The following is a 26,554-nucleotide window of genomic DNA, read 5'->3' as shown; positions in this document are numbered from 1 at the left end:
TCTTGCCCGACGTGCAAGACATGCCCGACATGCCGGGCATGTCAGGCACGGGGGACATGGAGGTGGAGATGGAGGTGGAAAGAGAGGATATACACCCCCAAGCTCCGGCGCTAAGACCCCCGATAAAGGGAGTCGTAAAAGACCTAGGAAAAACTTACCCGCCGGGAGTAGACACGGAGGAGAGCCGTCGAACATACGACGCGCTCTCCTTTAAAATTCAAAAGCTTCTCGATAGGAGGAGTAGGGTAGGAAGGGGCGGAATGGCCCCACAAGACCAACCTCTCCCACAAGAGGGAGAGGTTTCCCCCCCGGCGGCCCGCAGTACGCCGTGGCAGCAAAGGCCGTGGTCCCTGTACGGCCGCCGGAGGGAGGAAAGAAGGGGAAGAAGCCCCAATCGCTAGCAGGGCCGCAGCCCACAGCAACTAAGGCTGTGGGTCCTGTGCGGCCAGCCAAGAATGAGGCATCAAAGAAGAGAAAGGAGAAGCCGGTCCAGCAAAAAGCATGTCAGGCAATGGTAACGACAGCAACCGCCAACCCACCAAGGAAAGGGGAAACTGTGGTCCGCAAACCACAGCGACCAGGGGCGTCCTCTACACAAGCCCCTCAAATCCCTCAGCCACTTTCACAGGGCCAAGAGGCCTGGGCAAAAGTTGTCGGCAGAAGGGAGAAGAGGGGACAGCGGGCAGATACACCCCAGCCCGCGAATCCTCCCACAAAGGCGACCAGTAAAACCCAAGCCTTCCCCCTCTGAAGCAGAGTGGCAAGGGGAAGGCGGTCACAAAGACCGGCGCTGGGAGGAAACAGAGGACTGCCCCACGGACGGCCGCAGTCACTATCACATGCCCGGACGAGCAATACGTAGAGAATGTGAGACAAGCTCGCCAAGCAGTAAACTTGGAGGAGCTAGAGATTAAGGACGTAAAGGTCCGCCGTGCGGCTACTGGCGCCCTGGTATATGAAATACCAGGGCAGAACAAGGCCGCTAAGGCGGACCTTTTCGCGGACAAACTCCGCGAGACCCTGAAAAATAAGGAGGGAGTCAGGGTCGCGCGCCCCTCTAAAAAAGGGGAAATCAGAGTCCGCGGGCTGACGAGTCCGCCACCGTAGAAGAGGTGGTGGCGGAAATCGCTAGACTTGGGGGCTGCCAGGCCTCAGAGGTAAAGGCAGGAAAGGTGAAGTTCCCCCCCAAGTCTATGGGAACCCTATGGGCTCAATGCCCACTGGTAGCGGCCAACAAGGTGGCCGCCATTGGAAAAATAAAAGTAGGATGGGTGGTTGCGCCGGTGGACGCGCTCAAAGCGAGGCCCCTGCAGTGTCACCGCTGCTTACAGCGCGGTCACGTGCAGGCGGCCTGCACAAGCGGTGCAGATAGAAGGGGGGCCTGCTATAACTGCGGTGTACCGGGCCATAAGGCCAGTGAGTGCACCGCACAGACAAGGTGCCCCCTCTGTGCCGAGCAGGGTCTGCCGGCCAACCACCGTGTGGGCGGAAACTCCTGCCACCCAAAGAAAAAATCGAAGGGTGGCAGGGCTAACCCCAATGCAAGCGGTGGCACCAAAGTGGCGACACCGCCTAAGGAAACGGAATCCGGAGGTAGCAAGTCCCCCCCGGTGCCAATGGATATCGCGGAGGATACGGAGCCCCCCAAGCCTCAGAGAAAACTGAGACCAAAGGGGCTCCTCCAAAAGGAGCGGAGAAGGCAGCAGCAGAGGCAGCGGTCAGGGTGGCTCCCGCGGTGCCGGAGCCACTAATGGAGGTCGTCATGGAGGAGACTGACTTAATAGCACTATGAACGTCGGCCTCCTCCAGGCAAATTTAAACCACTCCAGGGGGGCGCAGGATCTATTCATGCAAACCCTCCTGGAGTGGGAGTGCGGGATTGGGATCGCGTCCGAGCCGTATCGAATACCGGACAGCCACCCATGCTGGGCGGCTAACGATTGTGGCTCGGTCGCGATCACATGGAGGGAGGTGAACGGTTCACCTCCCTGCGATAAGTTGGGAGAAGGTGCAGTCTACGTAGCGGTAGACTGGGGGCCCATCGTGGTCGTGGCGTGTTATTTGTCCCCAAATACGGATTCTGCCCAATTCGAACAGTCGTTGGACGGGGTAACGGCCTTCGTTAGAAGCAAGCTACCGTGTCCAATTATTGTGGCGGGAGATTTCAACGCGAAGTCTGCGCGTTGGGGCTCCCGTCACACAAACAGAAGAGGCAGAGTCCTGGAAGACTGGGCGGCGGCACTCGGCCTGTGTCTCGTAAACACAGGCACGAGAAGTACCCTCGTCAGGCCGCAGGGGGAGTCCGTCATAGACTTGACGTGGGCTTCCCCAACTGCGGCCAACAGGATATCTGAATGGCGGGTGACGGACCAGGAGACCCTCTCCGACCACCAGTATATCAGAATGAGGGTTGACGTCACCCGCCAGAGGGTGCTTGGCCGCCCCCAAGGGGAGACAGAGCCGCGACCGCGGAAGCGATGGGCCCTGAAGAAATTGGACCCGGATAGGCTAAGGGCCGCCTTTCTCTCGGCGACCTGGCCTGGCACAGATGTGCCAGAGGATAGTGTCGATGGCCAGGTGGAATGGCTCGGGGAGGTCATGGAAGATGCGTGTAACATCGCCATGCCCCGAACCAAGTCCGTGCCGCGCAGAACGGCGTACTGGTGGACTGCAGAAATAGCGGAGTTACGCCGCAATGCAGTCCAAGCCAGACGCCGCTTCACCAGGAGCAGGAGGCGCGGCAACGCCGAGAGAATCGCCGAGACGCATGAGCTGTACAGACATGCTAAGTACGAGCTCAGCTCGGCGATACGGCGGGCCAAGTCCGGAGCGTGGGATGAGCAGTTGCTCTCCCTGAACTCAGACCCATGGGGGCGCCCATATAGGCTTGTAATGAACAAGCTAAGACATTGGGCGCCCTCAGTGACGGAGTCCCTGGATCCTCAGGTCCTCGAGGAAATAGTATCAACGCTATTCCCGAGGACTCCCGAAGAATTCCAACATTCAAAGGGGCCCATCGGGTGGAGCGAGGACCTCGAGGTAACAGGGGACGAGATTGCCGGGATCGCCAAAAGGCTGAGGGCAAGGGGAAATAAAGCCCCCGGCCCAGACGGCGTTCCCGGCAGGGTCTGGGTTTTGCTCTGGACATCCTATCCGTGTACATGCGGCACCTTTTCTCAAGGTGCCTTCGGGAAGGTTACTTCCCCCCAGTCTGGGAGAGGGCCAACTTGGTCCTCATCCCAAAGGGGGGCAGGCCTGCGGGAACTCCCTCGGCATACAGGCCCATATGTTTGCTGGACGAGGCGGGTAAGTTATTGGAGAGAATTATAGCCAACCGCCTCGTCCGGCATCTTAGGGAAGTGGGGCCCGACCTCCACGAGGATCAGTTCGGATTCCGCGAGGGACGCTCGACGACAGATGCAATTCTTAAAGTCGGGTTCTTCGTGGAATCCGTGACTGAAGAGGGGGGGGGGTGTTGATGGCTGTCTCGTTGGACATAGTCAACGCTTTCAACACCCTCCCCTGGGGAAGGGTCATGGTCGCGATGGAGTACCATCGCGTCCCTGACTATCTCGTGGGGATTATCGGGTCCTACTTTCAAAGTAGGGGCCTGGGGTACCGCGACAAGAGCGGTACCCATTGCCTGAGGGAGGTGTACTGCGGGGTCCCACAGGGGTCAGTTTTGGGCCCCCTGTTGTGGGACCTCGCGTACGACCGCGTCTTAAAGTCGGCCCTCCCCCCCGGCTGTAAGGTCGTCTGCTATGCAGACGACACACTAATACTGGCCGGGGGAAAAGACTGGGGGAAACCCAAAATTCTGGCAGAGATGGCAGTGGCACGTGCCGTGCGTTCAATAAAGGGCATGGGTCTCGGAGTGGCCCCTCGAAAAACAGAGGCGGCCTTCTTCCACGATGGAACGCGTGGAGGACCTCCGACGGCCCATGTCCAAGTGGATGGTGTCCCCGTCCGGCTGAGTCCCAACATCAAATACCTGGGACTTCTGCTGGACGAAACCTGGAGCTTCAGAAACCACTTCGATCATCTGGCAGTGAAGGTAGACAAGGTGGCGACGGCGTTGAGCCGTCTGCTACCAAATCTGGGAGGGCCGGATGACCGGGTGCGCCGCCTCTATGCGAACACGGTGAACTCCGTGGCGTTGTACGCAGCGCCAGTCTGGGCGGGCGCCGCGATGGCCACCAGGCACATTAAGGACACGCTAAGGCGTGTCTAGCGAAGGGTGGCCATCCGCGTCGTCCGCGGATATAGAACCGTGTCGCACGCGGCGGCCATAGCCCTGGCCGGCATGCCACCCATGGAGCTCGTCGCTGACATGTACGCTGGAGTTTACCGACGGCAGCGCGAGCTCCGTGGGTGGGGAGTGCATATGACGGCTAGGGTTAAGGGCACTTTCAGGCTCCAGGCCCGACGACTGATGACGGGGAAATTCAATGAGTACCTGTCAACTGTGCCCCACACAAACTCGGGGCACAGGGTCGTCGGGGCCGTGAGACCGAAATTGGAAGAATGGATGAATAGGTCTCACGGCGGGACATCGTTCCACATGACATAGGTGTTCACCGGACACGGATGCTTCGGTGAATACCTGTGCAAATTAGGAAGGGAACGCGCGGCGCAATGCCACCACTGCGATGAGGACCAAGACTCCGCGCAACATACTTTGGAATTCTGCCCAGCTTGGGCAGAAGAGCGCGGAGTCCTGGTCCAATGTATAGGGAATGATCTGCATCTGCCCAACGTGGTTGGGCAGATGCTGGAAGATGAGGGGAAATGGAAGGCTGTCTCCTCCTTCTGCTTCAAGGTTATGACGCAGAAGGAGGAGGCAGAGAGGGAGCGGGAGAGACGGGGGAGACGGGGTAGGCAAACGCTTACCCCCGAATCCCGCGAAGAAAGGGACGACCCCACCTGGGCGCCCCGGCGAGGAAGGGCCGAGAGGGCGCGAGAGAGAGGCGGTGTCCGAGGTAGAGGGGGCGGCGGCGGGGGCGGCCCGCCGAGGCGGGGACGCGGAGGCGGACCCCCTCGTCACCGGACGAGAGGACGCCCACCCGATGGGGTGGATTAGGAGAGAGATCGGGCTGGGGACGCTGTGCCCCCCTCGCTCGAGGAAGAAAGAAGAGGAGGCCCGTAAGGACGGAGTAGTTGAGCGAGGGGCGCCGTGCCCCTCTCGCCCAGCGAGTGAGGGAGGCCCATGAGGGCGGAGTAGTTCTGGTTGGAGGGCGGGGGCGGGTGTTGCCCGGCTGGCGGCCGTACGGCAAAAGCCCTGCGGCCGGGAGTCGGGCGGCGTCCGCCCTCGCTCCTGCCGAGTTCCACCCCTAGGGGAGGGCCTCGGCGATGCCCCCGGACCGATGGTCGAATCCCTTAAAGGGAGGGAACCGCGGCCCGGGGGCACGTGGGGATCATAGGGACTCAGATACCGAGTCCCATTGCACGTGATCCCCCCGGGAAGGGACGCGGCAGTGGCGGCCCTCTCACCGGTGCCCTAGAGTGCCGGTGGAAGGGCAACACTGTCTGCGGCGAGGGTTCCCCCCCTTCTGGGGGGATCTCCCGGGTGAAGAGCTCCCGGAGCGTCGGCCGAATCTCTCGTCCCTCTAGGGAGGGAGAGGGAGCCCCGCTCTGGGAGCGGGGGGTGGCGGCTCGAGCGGGAATACTCGAGCTGTGACCCCGCCCCCAAAACTTTTTGGGAGGGCGCGACGTGGGGGCGGTGTCCCCCTGCGCCGCAATCGGGATGGACCGCACGATGGTTTCGCGGGGGAGAGTATCTTCCTTTCGGGGAAGATGCTCTCCTGAGAAGGCTAGGCCTGGGGATGGCAAGAAGTAATGTTTCGGCAGTTTCTTGCCACCCCCGTAAGCGCCAGCGAAGGCACCCGCTGTGGTTTTAGTGAGGTAGGTCTTGGACCCCATCGCCGATCCATATGTGGATCGACGATGGGGGACAAGGAGTCCCACATAACCCTCATCCCCTACCCGGGGGGTGAGTGGTACCATGAGGTTTCCACAGCGCAAAAAAAGAGGAGAGTGCTCATGTACTCTTGTCCCAGTGGTCCCAAGTGCTTTCGCAACATTTCTTGACCTTCCAGCGTTTGTAATGTGTTTCGAACAAACGATGCTTCGAGCGTGCTGCCCGAGGTTTCGAAAACATTATCATTTGCGAGTGTTTCGGGTATCATAGGTTGTACGATTCTCGTTGTCGCGAACGGTGTAGAGGTTATCATCGGTTCATCCAGTAAAGCATCTGATGTATGCGGTGTCGATGAGCGATTCGGGTTTGACCGTTTCCTCTTTTTCGGTGTCGCATCATCCTTCTCCTCTTCCTTCTCCTCCTCCTCCTCCTTGTACCGCTTGATGGGTAAGATTTTAATCTTCGCGGTACTTTCCGGCTCGTTTTTCACCGCGATCGAGTTGTCGACAATCTTTTGTAGCGGCTCAATAATAGGTCTAAAATGGGTCTTGTCCGCGATATCGTCATCGATCTTACCGGTCTTCAAAGCGCGATGTTTCTTGCGGATTGATTCACTCGTTTTCGCAATCTCCTTCGCTATCTTTTCACGCTCGCGAATATTATCGCTCTCAGCCATGTTGACAGAGTGTCGAACGCTCGTGTTTCACCTCTCTCGACAGAACATCGGCAACGACTAATTGTTTTGCAGTATCGCGAACACGTTAAATCCGTTTCTATATCGACCGTTCGTAAGCGAGCTATCCTTATCTATCACTAGAAATCCATACTTTTGCTGCCAACAAGTACGACATAATTCACTGAAATCCTCGTATGACATGTCGGTATTCACGTGATCATTGTACACGTGTTTCAAGTTGGTACCGTCCTGTTTAAACAAGATTAGCAGGTTTGCGTTGTCGCGTATAAGATGTTTCGGTATTCTTGCGTATGTTTGACAGAGATAGAAGCAGTCAACGTTCGAGTGGCGTCCCATTGAAAAGTATTCTCTTATCGTATTTTGTTTGTCGCAAGCCACGTCATCGAAAACGAAAATCGAGTTTGGACATGCTTCGCTCGGTGGAATGACGTCACTGTTATTGGAGAATGTAAAATAGCCAATTTCATCGATCGACGTCAACAAATACTCCAGATACCGATATTTTGGCTGTTGCAGCGACTTTGAGTACACGTACACGTTTTCAAAGCGGACGCCGTGCAGGCTTTCTATCAAACTAATCAACACGTTAATTTTACCGCAATTCGAGGGGCCGCAAACGATTGCGCGTATAGTAGTCGGCAGTATCGTACCGTGTCTACGCATCTCCGCGTTGTCCCCCATCGATCGTAATCTGGCGTCGTAATTCGTCACGCGTATCGCGAAAGGTTGTCGCACGAAATTCATTTTCACACTCCTGACTGGATCGAACGTCTGCCTATTTATAGCTGCGCGGAACCGCGAATTGCTCAGTAACGAAAAAATGTTTGTCTTGCTATCAAGTCCTTACGATATTTGTAATTTGAGCGCCGAACAGCTACAATTTGTGTCGAAAACAGTTTTATTGCGAATGTGCGGCAATTACGTCCACTGCGTGTGGGACAAGCTTCCGGAACATATAAAGGCGGATTTGGAGGTTCAAACCTATCGCCGCTGTTTCGAACATTACAATCGACCGTGGCAGCGAACGCACATTGACGGTCCAGCGCCGATGATAAAAGATTGCAGCGAATGTCAACGAAAATAGATAGAGGCCTATTAAATCTCGCGATAAACGCACTTCCGATCGAATTCCATATCCCCGGCTATCAGTTTTGTGGTCCGGGCACGCGACAAAAGCGATTAGCCAAAGGCGATCGAGGTATCAACCCATTGGACGCGGCGTGCCGTGAACACGATATAGCGTACTCTCGAAGCAACGATCTCATCGAGAGACACGCGGCAGATAGGATACTCGCCAAGGAAGCGCAAACTCGCATCGTTGCGAGAGATTCGACTCTCGGTAAGAGAGCCGCCGCCACAGATGTCTGGGCAGCGATGAAAGCTAAGACGAAGTTCGGTATGGGCCTGAAGACGACAAAGACGAAGACGAAGAAAAAGATGGCGAAGAAACGAATACTTCCGGTAGCGAAACGTGGGGGTGTATTACCGATTCTACCAATGTTGGGCGCGCTCGGATCTCTGGTCGGTGGAGCGGCTGGTGTAGCAAAGATGGTGAACGACGGAAAAGCTGCACAACGTCAGTTGCAAGAGATGCTACGTCACAATCGCGCCATGGAAGGTCACGGATTGTATCTCGCTCCATACAAACACGGACGAGGAGTTTCAACGAGAAAAAGGAAAAAAAAACGTCAAAGAGACGATAAAAATGCCGCAGGGCGTAACTACCAACATACAATTGCTACAACTGGCAAAACGTATGCACATTCCGTATTTTAGAGGTGTTTTCATGCGTGATTCATTACCGATCGGTGGTATATATCGAAACGAGAGCGGCATCGTAAATTTGGATAACGCTAAAAGATCGGGTACTCATTGGGTAGCGTATGCAAAGAGGGAGGATCGCGCTATATATTTTGACAGTTTCGGCAATCTTCGACCACCGAATGAATTGGTACGATATTTAAATGTGACAAAGATACAATACAATTACACACCTGTTCAAACTTACAATCAAAGCATCTGTGGACAATTGTGCTTACAGTTTCTCGGAGCGGTCGATGCACGTGAATTTAAAGACTGACATTGCGCTATTTAACTCAGTATTCGTTTAACAGTTTAGTCAACATGTCTATGACATTCACACTGACCGGGAAGAGTAGTGTTCTCGCGGTAAACTACTTTCCCGCCGTAGATTTGAGCGACGATGAATACGAGCTAGGTCTAGCGGATTTTGAGACTTATCATACGATATCGAACGTGAATTCCTCGAATAATAAATTTTACTTTGGCAAAGATGACGCGGAAATTACGATTCCCGAGGGATCGTACGAGTTGCAAGCGATACATGAGTTTTTGAAACATGCAATTTCACGAAAATGTCCGCGACACGCTGTTCGTGACGATGATAAAAAACACGCTGACACCACGCATATTCGGACGAATGACGACGGTGATTTTGAAGATGGAGAATATCCGATAGTGCTCCGCGCTAATTATAATACGATGAGGAGCGAGATCAAATGCGCCTACAGAATGAATTTTAGCAAGCCTAACAACATTGGATCGCTGCTGGGATTCTCGAACCGTATACTGCAGCCGCGAAAATGGTACAAGTCGGCCGATTAATATTATCAACGTGAACATTATCCGCGTAGAATGTAATGTGACCGCGGGCGCGTACAGCAACGGCAAACTCGTTCATACGATACATGAATTTTCACCGAGGGTACCACCAGGATATAAGATATCGGAAACACCGGCGCACATCATTTACCTGCCGATCATCGTGCGGAGCATTACGGATTTAACGTTACGCGTTGTCGACCAGGACAGACGATTGCTCGATTTTCGAGGAGAAGAGATCACCATTAGATTGCACGTACGACGACGACAGCGATAACGTACGTGTGCGGCGTATGAGATGCTCGTGTTGAACGGATCGAAAGACACGAGAGATAACACAATCTTTACGGAGCCAGCGACAACAACAACAACGTCGACATTCACTAATATCCAAACATCCGGTTGCACTAAGAAAAAGAAACTGAACGCATCAAACGTTGCGTTTTTACAATCTTTGGGATTCGCGGTGCGAAACATCTGAACAATGACCGACATCCTCAACATCGGAGACGAGCCAATCTTCGACGATCGCATCGTCAAGATCGAGACTCACACGTACGACCCGTTCGCTAACACAACATTCGGACACAGTGATGAGATAAGAATACCCATACAACAACAGGATCTGTATACGTTCCCGTATGAGAGTTTCCTATACATCGAAGGAGAACTAAAGATAAATAAACCAGCCGAAGGATCTGCTGTGATACTGGGAAATAATTGTGTCGCATTCATGTTCGATGAGATTCGATACGAACTCGATGGCGTGGAGATTGATCGCAACAGAAATGTGGGAATAACAAGTTTGCTCAAAAACTATGTAACGATATCATCCGATAGAAGCGTGATTATGAGAAACGCCGGCTGGACTGATCCGACTGCTGCGAATGGAAACTTCAATTTTTGCGTACCGCTCTACATGTTATTGGGATTTTGCGAGGATTACAGACGAGTGGTGATTAATGCTCGTCATGAGTTAATCCTAATACGATCGCGCAACGACAACAATTGTCTGGTTGGAGATTCGACGCTGGAGCCTGTGATCAACATATTCAAGATACAATGGCGAATGCCACATGTGTTGTTGAGCGAGATTAAGAAGCTGTCGATGCTGCGCGCTCTGAAAAGCGGACATTACCTCAGCATGGGTTTTCGCTCGTGGGATCTGTATGAGTATCCGCTATTGCAGCGTACAACCAAGCATTCATGGGCCATTAAGACAGCGACTCAGCTGGAGAAGCCACGATATGTTATCTTCGCTCTGCAGACAGGTCGGAAAAACATCATGTCTGAGGATATGAGTCGATTCAACGATTGCAAGATGACCAATGTGAAACTCTATCTGAACTCGGAATGTTATCCGTACGACGATATGAATCTGGATTTCGATAAAAACAGATGGTCGATCCTGTACGATACGTATGCGCGTTTCTGCAAGAACTATTATGGATACGAGTATCTCGAGCCGAATCTCACCGTCTCAATGTTTCTACGTAACGGTCCGTTCGTGATCATCGATTGTTCTCGACAAAACGAATCGGTCAAGAGCGCAACCGTGGATGTGAGATTGGAATTCGAGTGTAAGGAGAATGTGCCGATGAATACCACTGCGTACTGTCTCATCATACATGATCGCGTGATCCAGTACAACCCGTTGACCAACGTTGTGCGCAAAATCACCTAAACGCACCAACAATTTAGAGAGAGGGGGAAGCATAGCAGAATATAAATCAAAGTGTTATGAGATGGTTGTCATTCTTCTTTTTTAACTGATCGAAGAGAGAGATCTCGTCATGTCCGTACCAACGTTTGTGGATCTACAGGGGTTTATCCTCAATAAACAATTCATTGTAAAGGAAGCGGCAATCCTGAGAAGAGGATTTATTTTATCACATTATTTTTTCGCATGTCCTGTACCATGGGATGTGCTCATAAAATCTGAGAGACACCAAGCCTCATGGTTGACTCAAAATCATCATGGATTACAATGGAAAGATGGAAACGTTCCATATAGCATGGCTCAGCGTTTGATTACAACAGCTATCGTTGGACCACATGAAGAAGAAGAAGAATCCATTCTTGTATATGTAAAAGGACTTGAAAAGCGAGAATGGTTAGCCGATATATTAGATGATGCGGGAAACGGTTTCATTATTGAGACCTTGGATGTTGATTACGACGATATCGAGTCTCTAAATAATCTAGATGTTAAAAACACTATGCGATGTGGAAAACATGTTAAGAATTGCGCATTACAAATTGTATTCAAAATATTTAACTGGTGGTCGCAATGCCAGAAAGAATTGCAAGATTTGGAAAAATAAAATATTTAAACATTAATGTGTTTTATCTCTTATTCCCCTTCCCCAATCCTTTCCTCACGAATCGTTTCTAAGAATTCTTTTTATCCGAGCGCCGTTTCCCCTTCTCCTAAATTTCATAGCGCCAATAGTATTCTAGAATCTCCCACCACATTTACCCCACTACTTTTAAAAATAAGCGTCATGTATATTCTTAATTTTATACGATCAATGTTGCGTTAACCGTTCGTGCTGATGGTTCACTTTTAAAATCTGGGAAATATGTACTACGCTGAAAGAAGCAGTGGCTCCGGCAGACGTGTGAATAATTACGTACCGAGTCGTGATGACACTCCATCGTTTGAGAATAAATGTGACGAGTAAGTTTTGTTTAACTTCTTTCTATCTTTATATTTTTTACAAATTGTATTATTTTCAAACTAATTTCATTTTTTATAGCATTTCGTTGGAGCGTCGTGCGGTTCGTATACTAGGCAGACGATACGCATTGACAGCTATGGAATTTACATTCCTCGAAATTGGTATCAAAGTGGATCCACCGAGTTACGTGGAAATCGCCATAGGAGATCATCGAGGAAAGGAACTGATACTATCTCTCGAAGCGTGGAAGGGACTCTACGAGCAACGTCACAATATTCAGAATCTGCTTCGAAACGATTCTAAAGATGCCTACAGTTTTATAAGCGTTGGACCGTTAACAGTGCGAGTTCGTACGATTAACGACGCCAAGTTAATAAGTCTTGAATCTTCAAATGTATGCATGATGATGATCGAATCGACGTTACACCGTATGTTCGATCTCGATCCATGCATTGATGTAACTTTTGACCGATTGGTTAAAATTACCAATACAGTCGATATCAAGTTTACGCAATTTTCAAATATCGCGTCCAATGTAATGAATCCTAAAGAAGTATCAAATGTAATACGCGCTAGCGACGCCTTCAACAAGCATCAGCTCATCGATTGCGAGCTGGCAGCTTTAGTTTTTAGTCCATAATATGTAAGAAAAAAAATATTTAAACGAACAATAAAGAGTTTTTAAGTCTAAATTATGATGTAATTTCTTTGCATGCATTTCCAATCCGCACTCTTTCCCACCCGTAAACAGTTCCCCAGCTCTCATACGTAGCTCGTTGCATGGTCCTTGCGGGGGATGACGTCATGCGGGGAAGGGGGAACGTCAGGCTAGAGACAGAGAGGCTAGGGACTGAGAGGCTAGGGACTGAGAGGCTAGGGAACGAGAGGCTAGGGACCGAGAGGCTAGGGACCGAGAGGCTAGGGACCGAGAGGCTAGGGACCATGAGAGAGGTAGCGCGAGAGGGATAGCGCGAGAGAGATGATGCGAGGCGCAGCGAGGAGAGAGAGAGAGAGAGAGAGAGAGAGAGAGAGAGAGAGAGAGAGAGAGAGAGAGAGAGAGAGAGATGACGCGAGGCGCAGCGAGGAGAGAGAGAGAGAGAGAGAGAGAGAGAGAGAGAGATGACGCGAGGCGCAGCTAGGAGAGAGAGAGAGAGAGAGAGAGAGAGAGAGAGAGAGAGAGAGAGAGAGAGAGAGAGAGTCGAACGCGAGAGACAGAGATAGCGAGAGGCGCACGCGAGAGATGATGCAGCGAAGGAGAGCGCGAGGTGTTCGCAAGAGAGAGAATTTTTTTTTAAATGTTTTTTTTTCCAATATTAATAATAATAATAATTCTTTTATAATAATATTCTTAATATAAATGGGAGGAAAGAGAGGAATTATTCTAAAGTAAAATATGTGTTTTTATATTTAAAATAATTTTTTTTTTATTCATAAAAAAGGTATGTGTAATATTTATAATTTTGTGTGTGTGAATTTAAAATTTAAAATATAAAATATCAAAAGAAAAATATATATATTCAAAAATAAAAAAAGTATAAAATTTAAAATATGAAATTTAAGTGGTTGGATAATGGTGGGGCGGCCGAATGCGGATGATGTGGCGGTGACTGCGTTGGCGATGGTGGGGGCTGCGCCGTGGATGCTCCTTCTGTGACAGACAAAAAAAAACTTTTTATTAATTTATATTTTTAATTTATTTTAGAATATATTTAAAAAATAAGAAACTGATACTTACAACGCGTACACACCGGGCACATGTTCCGGCTAAATATCATACATAGCGGGGCACGATAATCGCTGCACGATTCTTGTTCTATTATGTTAAACATTCTCGTATAATGTTGTCGTACAACACAAATGTTTGGAAATAGTTCCACATTTCTTATAAAGCAGCTAGTGCACAGTTTAATATTATCCCAAGGTACATAAAACAAATTTAAAACACACATTTTCAACGATGCATTTATAGTAAGCATCTCAACCGTTGCCACAAATTGTATAGTTGTTTCGGCAAAGTCTTCACAATCATCACTATTATAATCAGAGTCTTCAAGAGGCTCTATCATTTCTTCATCATCAGATTCATTTATCACATTTATAATTGTTTGGCGCTCATCAATTATGTTGTCGTGTTTAGATTTATTTGTTAGTTTATAGTTGTCGCGCTAATTGTATTATAAATCTTATTCTTTATTTAGTTGCTTATTGAAATGCTTGGCCTATCAATTGTATCAATCGAGCGTCTTTTGTAACGCATTGCCGATGGATAGCGAATTGGCGCTCAATGGTAATCGACTTACTTAACGGTGCTGCCATCGCTATCCATCGATCAAAATTATTGATCGAGAGTGGGAGCAGACTACTCGCTTGCCGTGCCTTACAGGAAAGAAGGCTCGGACCACTCTTGCTCTGGATATCTGGTTGGAGACAGATCACGAACGGAGAGACGAGGATTCCAACCCTTGCATGAGTTCCGAGGAGGATTGCATGATTGAACGTGGCACGCTTGCTTCACATTCTCTCTCCTTCTATCCTATCGATGTGCTTGCAATGTTCTTTGCTACAGCTGCATGAAAGAATTTTGGAGGATCTGCACGACTTGGGAGCACGAGGCACGCACTGCGCAGTAAGTCGATTGCTTGCTTAATTGCCCTCTTTCATTATTATTTCGCTATCCACGCGGCTTTAGCGAGAGTATCGCTTTAAACAAAAGCATTCTTGTTTCTCGTTATTATTTCTCGAAGCGTAATTTCGCTTATCTCGCTTGTATCGCTAATAATCGCAAAGGGGAGAATTGTCGATACCCTCCCCTAACAATAATTCTATTATTAATTTCTTCGACTATCATTACTTCCTCGTCACTATCACTATCGATAATAATGTCTCTATCCATGTCTTATACACACTTTAACTTCACTGTACTTAACTGCACAAACGTTGAAGACTTTATGACAAACGTCACGGAGACAGACTCTCTCTATAAGTTTCAACCCCCATCCCTCTCAAAATTATCGCAATTCTTCCTTAAAAAATATTAAGGAAAATGTTTCGCTCTCGTTTACGACCGATTTTCTGCGAGGGTACAAAACTGCCGAACGTTGGCGCCGATACATTGCATTCTTCCTTAAAAAATATTAGGAAAAATGTTTCGCTCTCGTTTACGACCGATTTTCCGCGAGGGTACAAAGCTGCTGAACGTCAACGCTTTTACATTTGCACCCCTATAAATAACGTTTGACATGTTCGTCGCAGCGTCGGCCCTAAAATCTTCATTTCTTTCCATAATATCCTAATGATTTTATGGACATTTAATGGACATTTTGTCCATAAAATGAAAAAAAAACATAGTTTTATGGATTCTAGAACGCTCCGTTGACAAGTTCGAGCAGCCGGACATCGGCGTTTCCGTAATAAAATTATACTAACGAGGGTACAAAATTGTCAATCATCGGCGCTTGTTCTATACCTTTTTGGGAAAATGTCTAAGAACCCTCATAAAAAAGTCGTAAAGATACCATCTACAAATATTGCACTCAGAAAACTCCCCCTCCTTTGCCGAAACATCCCCTCCACCCCGCGTGACGTCAGCACCCGCGCCTCGGAGATACCCCCGCCCCGCGTGACGTCATACCCCTCGCCACGGAGAACCTCCCGCGCCCCGCACCACCCTCAGAGGACCTGGGTTAGAACTCTCATAGTCCTACTACTACTTTCAGATCTCTTAGTCCCTCACACTGATTTTTATGCTTCTCTTCGTGAATCCCACAATAAGATCGTTGAAAAAACTCTTCTCAACCTATCAAGTTTTGTAGGAATTTCTTATTTCAACAATTTTCCTTATTCCCCATGTGCTTGGTTCTCTAAATATAATCTAAATCGTTTTGAAATCGTTACTATATCTGGAATTCGCTCCAACCATTATAACTCAAACTATAGTCTTTTTAGGTGCAACATAGTCAACTCTCCTTCCTGCGAATGCGACTTTCGACAGGATATAAATCACATTCTCTGGCATTGCTCATTACTCAATCCTCACCGCAACGCCCTTCTTAAGTGTCGGCAGGCGACCCAGGCAAACTCCGAATTGATGTTGGAGACCTCACGCGGTGACAACGCGAAACTCCAATTTCAGTGTTGCCAACGCTGAGAAACTAACTCTCAGGTTTTATGTAGTGGTGTATGTCTGTACACGTACACACACCATTGCATTGCTCACGCGGACGCATGGTAGAGAGACAAGGATCGATAATCACGTTATCCTTGTTTCTCTACCGTGCTGATCACGTGCTCATGCTACACGCGAGATACGGCCTGAAAATGCTTTCTGGCCTTCCGTAGCAGAAGGCAGTAACGTAGCAAGGCTAATAAGCACCCACGTTTTGTAAATTTTATATATGCTTATGCACATATGTGCGTTATATTATATATAAATATATATATATATATATATATCACTAAAAATTATATATATGTTTTATAATTGTCTAATGATAAATAATAACAGTAGCATAATTGAGAGTGAATTAGTATACAATATATGTTAGACACGGGTACTTTAGACTTGACAATTTATTGCTTATACTTTTTTATCGATACTTTATGTATAGTCAGCGCGATAGAGAGACAAGAATAAGAGAACGAATATAAATTATCATTAGCTTGTAGCAATCATAGATTGACGAATATGTTGATTATTCTTCATTTCTTTTCGATTATTGATGTTATTGTATAATTTGCTCCATAAATACTTATAATGTGAAAAAACTTATGTCGAGTAATGTATGATGGCTCAATGCAAGGATGTTCAGTGTATCACCCAGTAAACTAGAGTTCAAATCAATATCAATTTTTTTATAATATATTGCAATATAGAAAAATTATAAAAAAAATATATTTCGGCGATTAATTTAAACATTTTTTGAAAATATTTTAATTATTTTACTACACACACTATATAAATGCAAAATAATTCAGAAAATAAATTTAAAAAATTAATAATAAAAATCAACATACCAGCTATTTGTGTGTGTGTGTGTGTGTGTGTGTGTGTGTGTGTGTGTGTGTGTGTGTGTGTGTGTGTGTGTGTGTGTGTGTGTGTGTGTGTGTGTGTGTAGCTGCAATTGATTTATTACTTGATTAATTTATTTACGGAATTATTTTGCATTTAATATATATAGTGTGTGTAGTTGTAAAATGATTAAAATATTTTCAATATAAAAATTTTTAAGTTTATCGCCTTAAAAAATATATTTCTATGATTTTTCTATATTCCAATATATTATAAAAAAATTGATATTGATATATTTGAACTCAAGTTTTCTACGAGATTGAATATTCTTGCATTGAGCCATCATACGTTACTCGTAAGTTCTTACACGTTATAATAGTATTTATGTAGCAGAGAGAAAGAGATAAGAGAGAGATTATACAATATAACATCAATAATCGAAAAAAAAATCAAGAACGCTTGTCATATCTGTGTTTGTGTGTATATATATAAACTTATATATTATATATTTTATAAATAAGTTAAATATTATATGCAGACAATGTACAAGATGTTCAGTTTGTGCCATAAAGCTCAAGCTTCAATCAATAAAATATTCCAATGAATATATATAATCAACAATTATTTTTATATAATAATAAGTATTTGAATATATAAAAATATTTTTAAAAATTTATTTAAGATTATTTTAAAAAGAATATTTAAAATATTTTTTTAATATTTAAAATATTCTTTTTCTCAATTTAAAAAAATATTTTTTAATATTTTTATATATTCAAATATACTATATACTATAATATAAAAATAATTGTTGATTATTATATTGGATTATTAATTGATTGAAGCTAGAGCTTTTAACATGGCAGTAGCGTTGTTTTTTTTTTTTTTTTTTTTTACGTGGGGGAAACCTTCAAAAGGCACCCCGGTTTTCCGGGGTAGTGTGAGATTCTTACTCACTAAAACCCCCACTGTGCATACGTTACCTGCTGCAATATAATGGCGTTGATTCAATGGTATCCACGCCTCTTCATTGAAAGTGATCCGCCCTTCAGACGTCTCCAAATCTATCTGCAACAACAAGCAACTCTATGCTGCATAGATTAATATCAATATAATTATAATAAAAGAAATTATTCATTATAAAATCTGCAAGGAAAACAATGTCAATTATATAATATTAAAATATCAATTACTTATAATAAAATCATAACTTTTTGCGCTTATCGGAAACACAACAATAGAAGCGCTACAACATATTGTTACATATTCTTATCCCGAAAATCGTTATATATAAATATTTAGTACAAAATATTGAAAAAAATATGTAATATAAATATTAAAATATAATATAAATAATAAGAAATGTAAAAGTATGATATATGCAATTTTTTCCAATGCAATCAAACTTCTATTAATTATATATTTGATTGTATTATTTTTGATATCTTTTCTATTTTAAAGTTTTAAATGCAGTACGATTACTCATCTCATGGGATAAAGATATATAATAATATGTATACAATGTACAGTAAACAATAGCAAGCAATGTACATATAAACATACATTTAAATATCTAATATCTTTTCTATAATTTGAAGTTAATAAAAATTTAAATTAATGTAATTGCTATTGTTTCTGTACATATTTAATAAACAACACGAATAAATAATTCGAGTGGATCACAATTTAAACTAAGTTAAATGATTGCGTCGCAAAGTGACCTCAACCATATTATGGGAAGTATACTGTATAAAATATTTCTTGTTATTTTACATGCAACTTTGTTTATTATGTGTTTCTATACTTGTATCTTGTAATTTGTTTAATTTTCATCTACCTATTACTAAATATTTTTGAAAATAGTACATTGCAAAACAAAACCTATCTGATATTAACACTTTGCGACGCAATCACCTCAGTTCAAATTGCGATCTAATTTGCAAAACCAATTTTCAAAACAAAAGTATAACATAAAATTTAATTGTCATAAATAAATTTAATATTACATATATAAAATATAGAATGGGCCCCTCCAACACCCATTCCCGTGAGAACGCAACCAATATTCTTTTATCGTCTCTCCGAGATTTTTATGTTACTATATGTTCTATACAATGACGATTGCAGATAACTTCTACCATCTTATTTTATCATTGTTTATTTTTGCATAATGGCAGCAATAAAAGCTTACAAAGATGGGTTAAATAATGAAAAATATTAATTCGAAAAAGGCAATAATTTGTTGCTTTCTAGAATTTTAATTAAATGACGTCTCATGCATTTTACGTCACTGGAATATTTTTCATTACAAGGATTTCCTTTCAAGGCTACAGTTGTAGCGAAAGCCGCAGCATAAATTCCACAAGAGGTGCAATCCGGTTGTGTTTGCACTTCTTCGAAAATTATATCATATTCGTTTATCTTGGGATAACGAAGGCGAATATATTCTTTTTCTTTAGCATGCAATTTATCGTACGTAGTATCAGGTAAGCTGTCGTACACGTGAAGTTTGGTGCCATCAAAATAAATGCATCGCCAATGATCTGTGCAATTTCCGCCAATAATTTGTAAGCTTTTATTGCTACGACTAGCTTCAATTATGTGCGGGTATTCTAAATATAACACACTTTGTGTTTCAAAGCAAGAAGTCTCTCTTACAATGCGTAAAAATAAATCTAACGATTCATCATTTAATTTACTATCTATGGGCAAAACATTATTCTTTACTAATGAAAGAGAAGGTATCACATCATCTAACATTTTTCATAGTCTTTTTATGTCATCCTCAGTTACATCTCGTTTTTCATTCGAGTAATCAGTTATAATGGAATCGTCATCTTGCTCTATTTCTGGAATAGCAACAGTGGTAGTAGTCCTTTCGATAACACTTTCCACTTTTATGTCATTTTTCCGAGCCGCTTGTGCTTCGATGACATACTGCAGTTCCCGAATAGGCATATTTCTTGCTACTCTACTATCTATTATTTCAGCAACCAAGCAGTCCTCGTAGAATCGTTTAAGCAGTGCTGACATTTTTGTTTCCCAAAATCTGTCATCACGCTCGACAATCGTGTACTTCAATCCAAAGGGTGTCCACACAGCAAAAATGCAATACTTTCTTTGCGTTATGTGGAGTTGTCCCTGCACTTGGAAGTAGTACGCGTGTCTTTGATTCATTCGAGTGTCATCCGTTTTATCAAATATTCTATAAATATGTGAAATCTTATTGAGCATTGCAGTGATAGGAGACACATGCCGCGCCGCATAAGGACATTTAATCTCAACGGTAGTATCGTCTCCGACAATGCCGTCAGGCGTCGCGGCAAGATATGGGATAGTTTCATCTATAAATATACCACAATTATTAATTTCTATCCCTAATTCCACCTGCAATTGCTCTCGTGCCATCATCTCTTTTTCTTTACCCCACTCAACAGCCGCGCCCGTCAATCGAGGAGGATAAAGAATTGCTTTCACAAGATTTTGGCACGAAGTTGTTTCTCTTCTGCTACAAACTTTTCCAAAGTTTGAAGCAGTGAGAAGATTTCGCCGTACGTTGTGCCACTCCGGGTTTTCATGCTGATCCCGTGTAGCACACTCCAATACAGCACAATTACGTTGTTGCTCTAATAACATTTCATAATGATTAAGTCTCAGCTGTTCGTACATATTACCTTCGATATCTGGCCGTTCTACATTTGGTCCATAATCTTTATCAGCCGTTATTTTAGCGGAAAATTTAGATGTACGAACAGAGAGACCTAATTTTTTCGCCGCACGTGTTCGTTGAAGTTGGTTGGCATTTGTTTTTATATTTCTATTTTCAATAATTTCTGTTTGTGTGGGTGGTTTTTTATCTATCGCACGACAAACAGAACTTAAGGCTCGCGAAGTATTACATTGCACTACGGATACTTTAACGCGTGTCTGATAAGAACCTTTCATGGCATAATGAACGCGCCTGCCACCAATAAATTTACTTATAATTCCATTACAACTTTCAACGGAATTACTAGTAAATTGATATAGTAAACTATCGGCATTTTCTATAATGCGTTTCATAGCATTTTCTACTTTTTGTAATAATCCTGCACGTTGTAATTGGGGCACAAGATTTTGCTCGCCTTCTTTCTGTTGTCCATTACAGAAATATTGAAGCGAAGCACAATCTTTATGTTCATCAAATACATGGCTAGGTATATTATTTAAATCTTTCATTAATTCTAAAATTTTTGTTTGCCAACTAACTTCACGATTGCGGCGAAAGGTGACAGCCTTGACCACAGCGTTTCGAATTTTCATAACGCTGTGCTCAACGACCTTCTTTAATTTTGATATATTTCTACTACCGGTACTACCTGCTTCACGTATTTTATTACAAAGATTGCGGAGAAGATGATTCGTGCATTCAATCTTCTCCACAACAATATTTGAATACGATGGAAAATCTCTCAATTTTTTTAATACGTTACTATCACCGTCACCGATATATTTATTATAAATAAGGCCATGCATTTCTAACTAAGCCTTCGAGGATTATATCACTTTCCATACTGGTGGAGCTCTGATTACTTCCCCAATTTTTAAAACATGTATGCTCTTTTGCTACTACATTAATTTTAGCTGCTCTCGCGCAGACAATACAATATTTATTACGGACACCAACAAATAACACTTTTTTAGAATGATATCCCGTAATAATAGCTGCTCCGGATGGAGAATCGTAACTACCAGTACGGTAGGATCTCTTCATCCACGAGTCGTCTGTTATCACGGGTATATGCGAAATGCCGTCTATGACATCTCCTCTTTCGATTGCCAAACGTTTTTCCTCTTCGCCAGCCACGCGCATTTCTTTTTCCGCGGCGGCGGCGAAGGCTTCCGACATTTCATTATGATGTCTTATATATTTTTTATTATCCATGCATGGAATATCTACAGCAGCAAGAAGTTCTTCAAGCTGCTTATGACCAGTCCCTGTCAATATAGTACCGGATACCACTATTGACATCCAATATTCTGTCATCTGTCGGTTCACTACAAAAGTCGAATGACCTGTTACACATTCGACATGTGACAGAAAAATTGCTTTTCAGACCGTCAGACTTCTTTTCGCGTAATACAAGATCAGCGAAACGACATTCGCCGAGCCAATGAGTGGATATTTTCTGCAATTCAGCAAAAACATGCCCAAAATCAACGATACGTCGCCCATTAATCTCTTCAGAATATAAACGACATGCGACTTCCGTTTCCGGTGTTAACGGTGACAGTTGAGATGAAAGTGAGAGAGGTAAATTAGAAAAGAAAAAGAGTGTTAAGTGTGGAATAAGTGTGAGAGGGATGCAAGGAGGATAGGTACGGAACGAGTGCAAGGAGAGAGAGTGTAAGAATGCAGTGAGAGAGTGAGAGAGAGCAGGGAAAAGTGACAGCTGGGTGAGTCAGCAGATTGGGAGGTAGAAGAGGGTGGCGGAGGGAGTGGAAGGGGGGCTAGGGAATTGAATACCGTGGGGATAAAGAGAGGGAACTAGCGTACGGAACGAGAGCAGGGAAATTGTGATAGGCAGCGCATAAGGAACAGATAAGCATAGAGTATAGAGCACGAAGAAGGGAATATGGACGAGAAAACGGGAATTAAGGAAAGTACGACGATTGATAGAAAGGTGAGTGTAGGATCCAATGAAGAGATGTTAAAAAGAAAAAGGGATGAAAGGGATGAGGAAGAAATAGGAAAAGTGGTAGAAAGGGAAGGGGAGAGGAAAAGGTTATTCGGGAGAAGTAGAAGAATAGTAAGATCACCGGAAGAGAAAAAGAGGGAGGGACCGGAAGGGTGGAAAGATTATATTAGGGAGATGAATAGGGAATTAAAAAACGAAATATTAAATGAATTATTAGAGGGGTTGAGGTGAATGAAGGATGAAATTAAAGAGGAGATTAAAGAAAGGAGTAGAGGACAAGTGGAGATAAGGAGGGAACTAAAGGAGCTAAAGGAGGAACTAAGCGAGAAGGAGAGAAGATGGGAGAGTGAAAGGGTAGAATTGGAAAAGAGACTGAAAGAGATGGAGAAAAGAATGGAAAGGTCGGAATCAGAGAGGATTTTAAGTAAGGGGGAGGGGAGAGCGCGGGGGCGGAAAACGGAGAGGGAAGGAGGGAGGGAATAGGAGAGTTAATGGGGAAACTGAGCGCATTGAAATGGAATCTGGAGAGGAAGGAGAGGGAGGAGAGGAGAAGGAATATAGTAATAAAGTGGATCAAGGAAGGGCAGAGGGAGTTACGGGAGGAGGTGAAAAAGTTATTCAGAGAATTGGGAGTGGAAGAGAGAATAGAGAATGTGAGGAGGGTAGGAGGTAGAAATAAGGATGGATATAGTATAGCGATGGTGAGGTTGGAGAGTATAGACATGAAGAGAGGGATTGGAATTAAACACGAAGAAATCGAAGATAATGAGGTGTAGGAAGGGGGGAGGGAGGTTCAAGAAGGTCAGTTGGAGATGGAAAGGGATGGAAATAGAAGAAGTCAAGGAATATAAATATCTGGGATATATAGTACAGAGAAATGGAAGGCAGGATAAGCAGGTAAGGGAAAAAGTAGCGAAAGGGGCAGCTATACTGGGGCAAGTATGGGGAATAGGGAAGAGACGATTTGGAGCGGATTGGGGGAAAAGAGTATGGTTATTTGATGCGTTAGTATGGGCGGTGATGGGATATGGGGTGGAGGTGTGGGGATGGGGAGAGAGAGAAGGAATAGAAAGGATTCAGGAGAGATATCTAAGATGGGTAATGGGAGTGGAGTGAGGGACTCCGGGGTATATGATAAGGGAAGAGCTGCAAAGGGAAAAGATGAGGGTAAGGATGGGTAGAAGGGCATGGGGATATGAGGGAAGGTTGGAAGAGGGAAGGGGAGGTTTGTTGGCGAGGAAATGTTGGGAGGAAATAAAGACCAGAGCGAAAAAAGGTAGCGGATTATCGGAGAAGGGAAGATTATGGGAAGAGGAGAGAAGAGACTTTTTCAACGATAGGGGAAAGAACTTGAAAGAGGTGGAGGAAACCAGAGAGAAAGGTGAATTCCGATGGAAAGAAATAGAATTAAGCGACAAGGAAAGACAGAGGGAAGAAAGAAGGGGTAAGATTGAGGGGTCGGAATATAATGTATGGTATAAATGGATCAAGGGGGAAGGTATTCCAGCATATCTGAAGAAGGGTTGGGGAGAAGGGAGATGGCAGAGGGTTGCGCGATTTAGGTTGGGGAATGGGATGAAGGGAAATAAATATTGGGCAGATGAAGAGGAGAGGAGGTGTAGAATATGCGGGGGAGGGGTGAAGAATTGGGAACATGTCTGGGAGAAGTGTTTGGGATGGGGAGGGTCGGGGATTTGGCAGGACATGGTAGAGATAGTTTTAGGGGAAGAGGGGGGGGGGAGAAGTGGCTGAGAGAATTGGAGAAAATCAGGGAAGGGGGGGAGAGATATCACAAGGGAGCGATAAGGAGGAGGAGAAAAGGGAGAGTGAAGAAAATGATTGGGGAGAAGGGGAGGGAGAGAGAAGGAGAGAATGAGAGAGTGAGAGAGAGAGAGAGAGAGAGAGAGAGAGAGAGAGAGAGAGAGAGAGAGAGAGAGAATAAATTTTACTATTTGAAAATAATTAATTTTTTTAGGCTCATCAAACGGATCGTCGTCGACGTTATCGCCAACGTCGTCGTGAGCGGCGGCAACAGCAACAGCAACAGGTGCAAATGCCTCCGCTACCACCGCCGCCGCTAGCACAATGTCCGCCGCCGCCGCCACAATGTCCGCCGCCACCGCCGCCACAATTTCCACCGCCGCCGCCGCCACAATTACCACCGCCGCCGCCACCACCGCCAACACATTTTCAAAATAGGGGATGAGGGGGAAGAAGGGGGCAAAGAGGTCGAGGTGGAAAACAAGGAGGAAAAATCTTTCAATTCCATTTTTATTAATATTATTACATAAAATAATATTAATTAAAATGGAATTAAAAGATTTTCCTTCCTTTACATAACATACATGTAAAGTATATTTTTTTATGATATAAAATATATATATATATAAAAAATTAATTGATTTTTTAATTTTTTAATTTTTTTAATTATACATACACACACAAATAGATTCTTCTTATTTTTCAAAATTGTCTTTATTTTTGTTCTTTATTTACATATGCATACATATACGAGGGCAATTCGATAAGTCAGTGACTTTTACAAGATATGGCACTCAAATCGCAATCTAATTTTATTTCTGATATTTACCATCTTATTTAAGTATACACACCAAGTTTCAAGTAGATCTGTCAAATAGAAATTTTTGACTGCGTTCTAAAGCGGATAAGTTTGTGTTTTTTGCTAAAATGGAAAAAAGTGAATTTCGTGTGCTAATGAAACATTACTTTTTGCGTGGAAAAACCATTAAGGAAACTGAAGAAAAGCTAAAAAAGTATTATGGGGACTCTGCTCCGTCGCATGGAATGGTTCATAAGTGGTTCACTGAATTTCGTTGTGGTCGTACAAGCACGAATGATGCTGAGCGCCCGGGACGTCTGAATGAGGTCACAACTGAAGAAGCAGTCAATAAAATCCATGATATTGTATTGGACGACCGTCGAGTGAAGATACGCGAGATAGCCAAGATGGTAAACATCTCAAACGAACGTGTTTTTAATATCTTGCATAAACATTTGGGCATGAAGAAGCTGTCGGCCAGATGGGTGCCGCGCTTGCTCACAATCGACCAAAAACCACAACGAAATTCAGTGAACCACTTGTGAACCATTCCATGCAACGGAGCAGAGTCCCCATAATACTTTTTTAGCTTTTCTTCAGTTTCCTTAATGGTTTTTCCACGCAAAAAGTAATGTTTTATTAGCACACGAAATTCACTTTTTTCCATTTTAGCAAAAAACACAAACTTATCCGCTTTAGAACGCTGTCAAAAATTTCTATTCGACAGATCTACTTGAAACTTGGTGTGTATACTTAAATAAGATGGTAAATATCAGAAATAAAATTAGATTGCGATTTGAGTGCCATATCTTGTAAAAGTCACTGACTTATCGAACTGCCCTCGTACAAAAAAATAAAAATAATATGATAGCCAGTTCTTGCTGACATTATTTCCCAATAATCGCATCCGTGTACTCAATGTAGTAGTATTTGTGCCTACATGGACGCTATACATACGCGATGCAAGAGAGACAAAGATAGAATGATACTCTCTCCTTGTCAAGCTGTCAGAATGTTACCACGGAAATTTCCCCATGAGCTGCTCTTAGATATAGATCTAGTGAGATTCGTTCATATAAGATTTTGCATCGAAGAAGTCACGTAGCTTCATGAAATTTTTTTTATATATTCTTTATATAATGAAGCAAAGCGCTAAAGAGTCGGATTTTGCATTTTCGCTCTTAAAAATTTATAATAAATAAAATACGGACTCGCGGCTAACCCAACCTTACCCGCTGGCTAGTTGCGTATTTCACAAAATTTATTATAAATTTTATTTTTACGTTTTTTCCAAATAATCGCTCTTTGGCGCTTTGCGGACAATCCTACTAATTAAGAATCTCCTAAATTTAATGAGATTCATTAAGTATTTTGGCTAAAATCTTATATAA

General features: G+C 44.3%; 1 protein-coding gene across 1 annotated transcript; it reads left to right on the top strand.

Annotated features, from left to right (window-relative positions):
- The first annotated feature begins 3,826 nt into the window (after positions 1-3,826).
- Positions 3,827-4,231, top strand: LOC145941430 (uncharacterized). The gene has a single exon (XM_083047545.1). It carries the CDS (start codon positions 3,827-3,829, stop codon positions 4,229-4,231), a length of 405 nt encoding a protein of 134 aa, XP_082903671.1.
- Positions 4,232-26,554: the final 22,323 nt, after the last annotated feature.

Source organism: Prenolepis imparis, unplaced genomic scaffold (assembly GCF_030444845.1).
Source record: "Prenolepis imparis isolate NDT839.2.m4 unplaced genomic scaffold, iyPreImpa1.0 SCAF_10, whole genome shotgun sequence".
NCBI lineage: Eukaryota > Metazoa > Arthropoda > Insecta > Hymenoptera > Formicidae > Prenolepis > Prenolepis imparis.
The sequence above is the reverse complement of the archived record's forward strand: the minus strand, read 5'-3'. Positions and strand labels throughout refer to the sequence as shown.

Excerpts from the sequence above, each read along its gene's own strand:
- LOC145941430 (XM_083047545.1), top strand. The coding sequence starts at position 3,827 with ATGGCAGTGGCACGTGCCGTGCGTTCAATAAAGGGCATGGGTCTCGGA.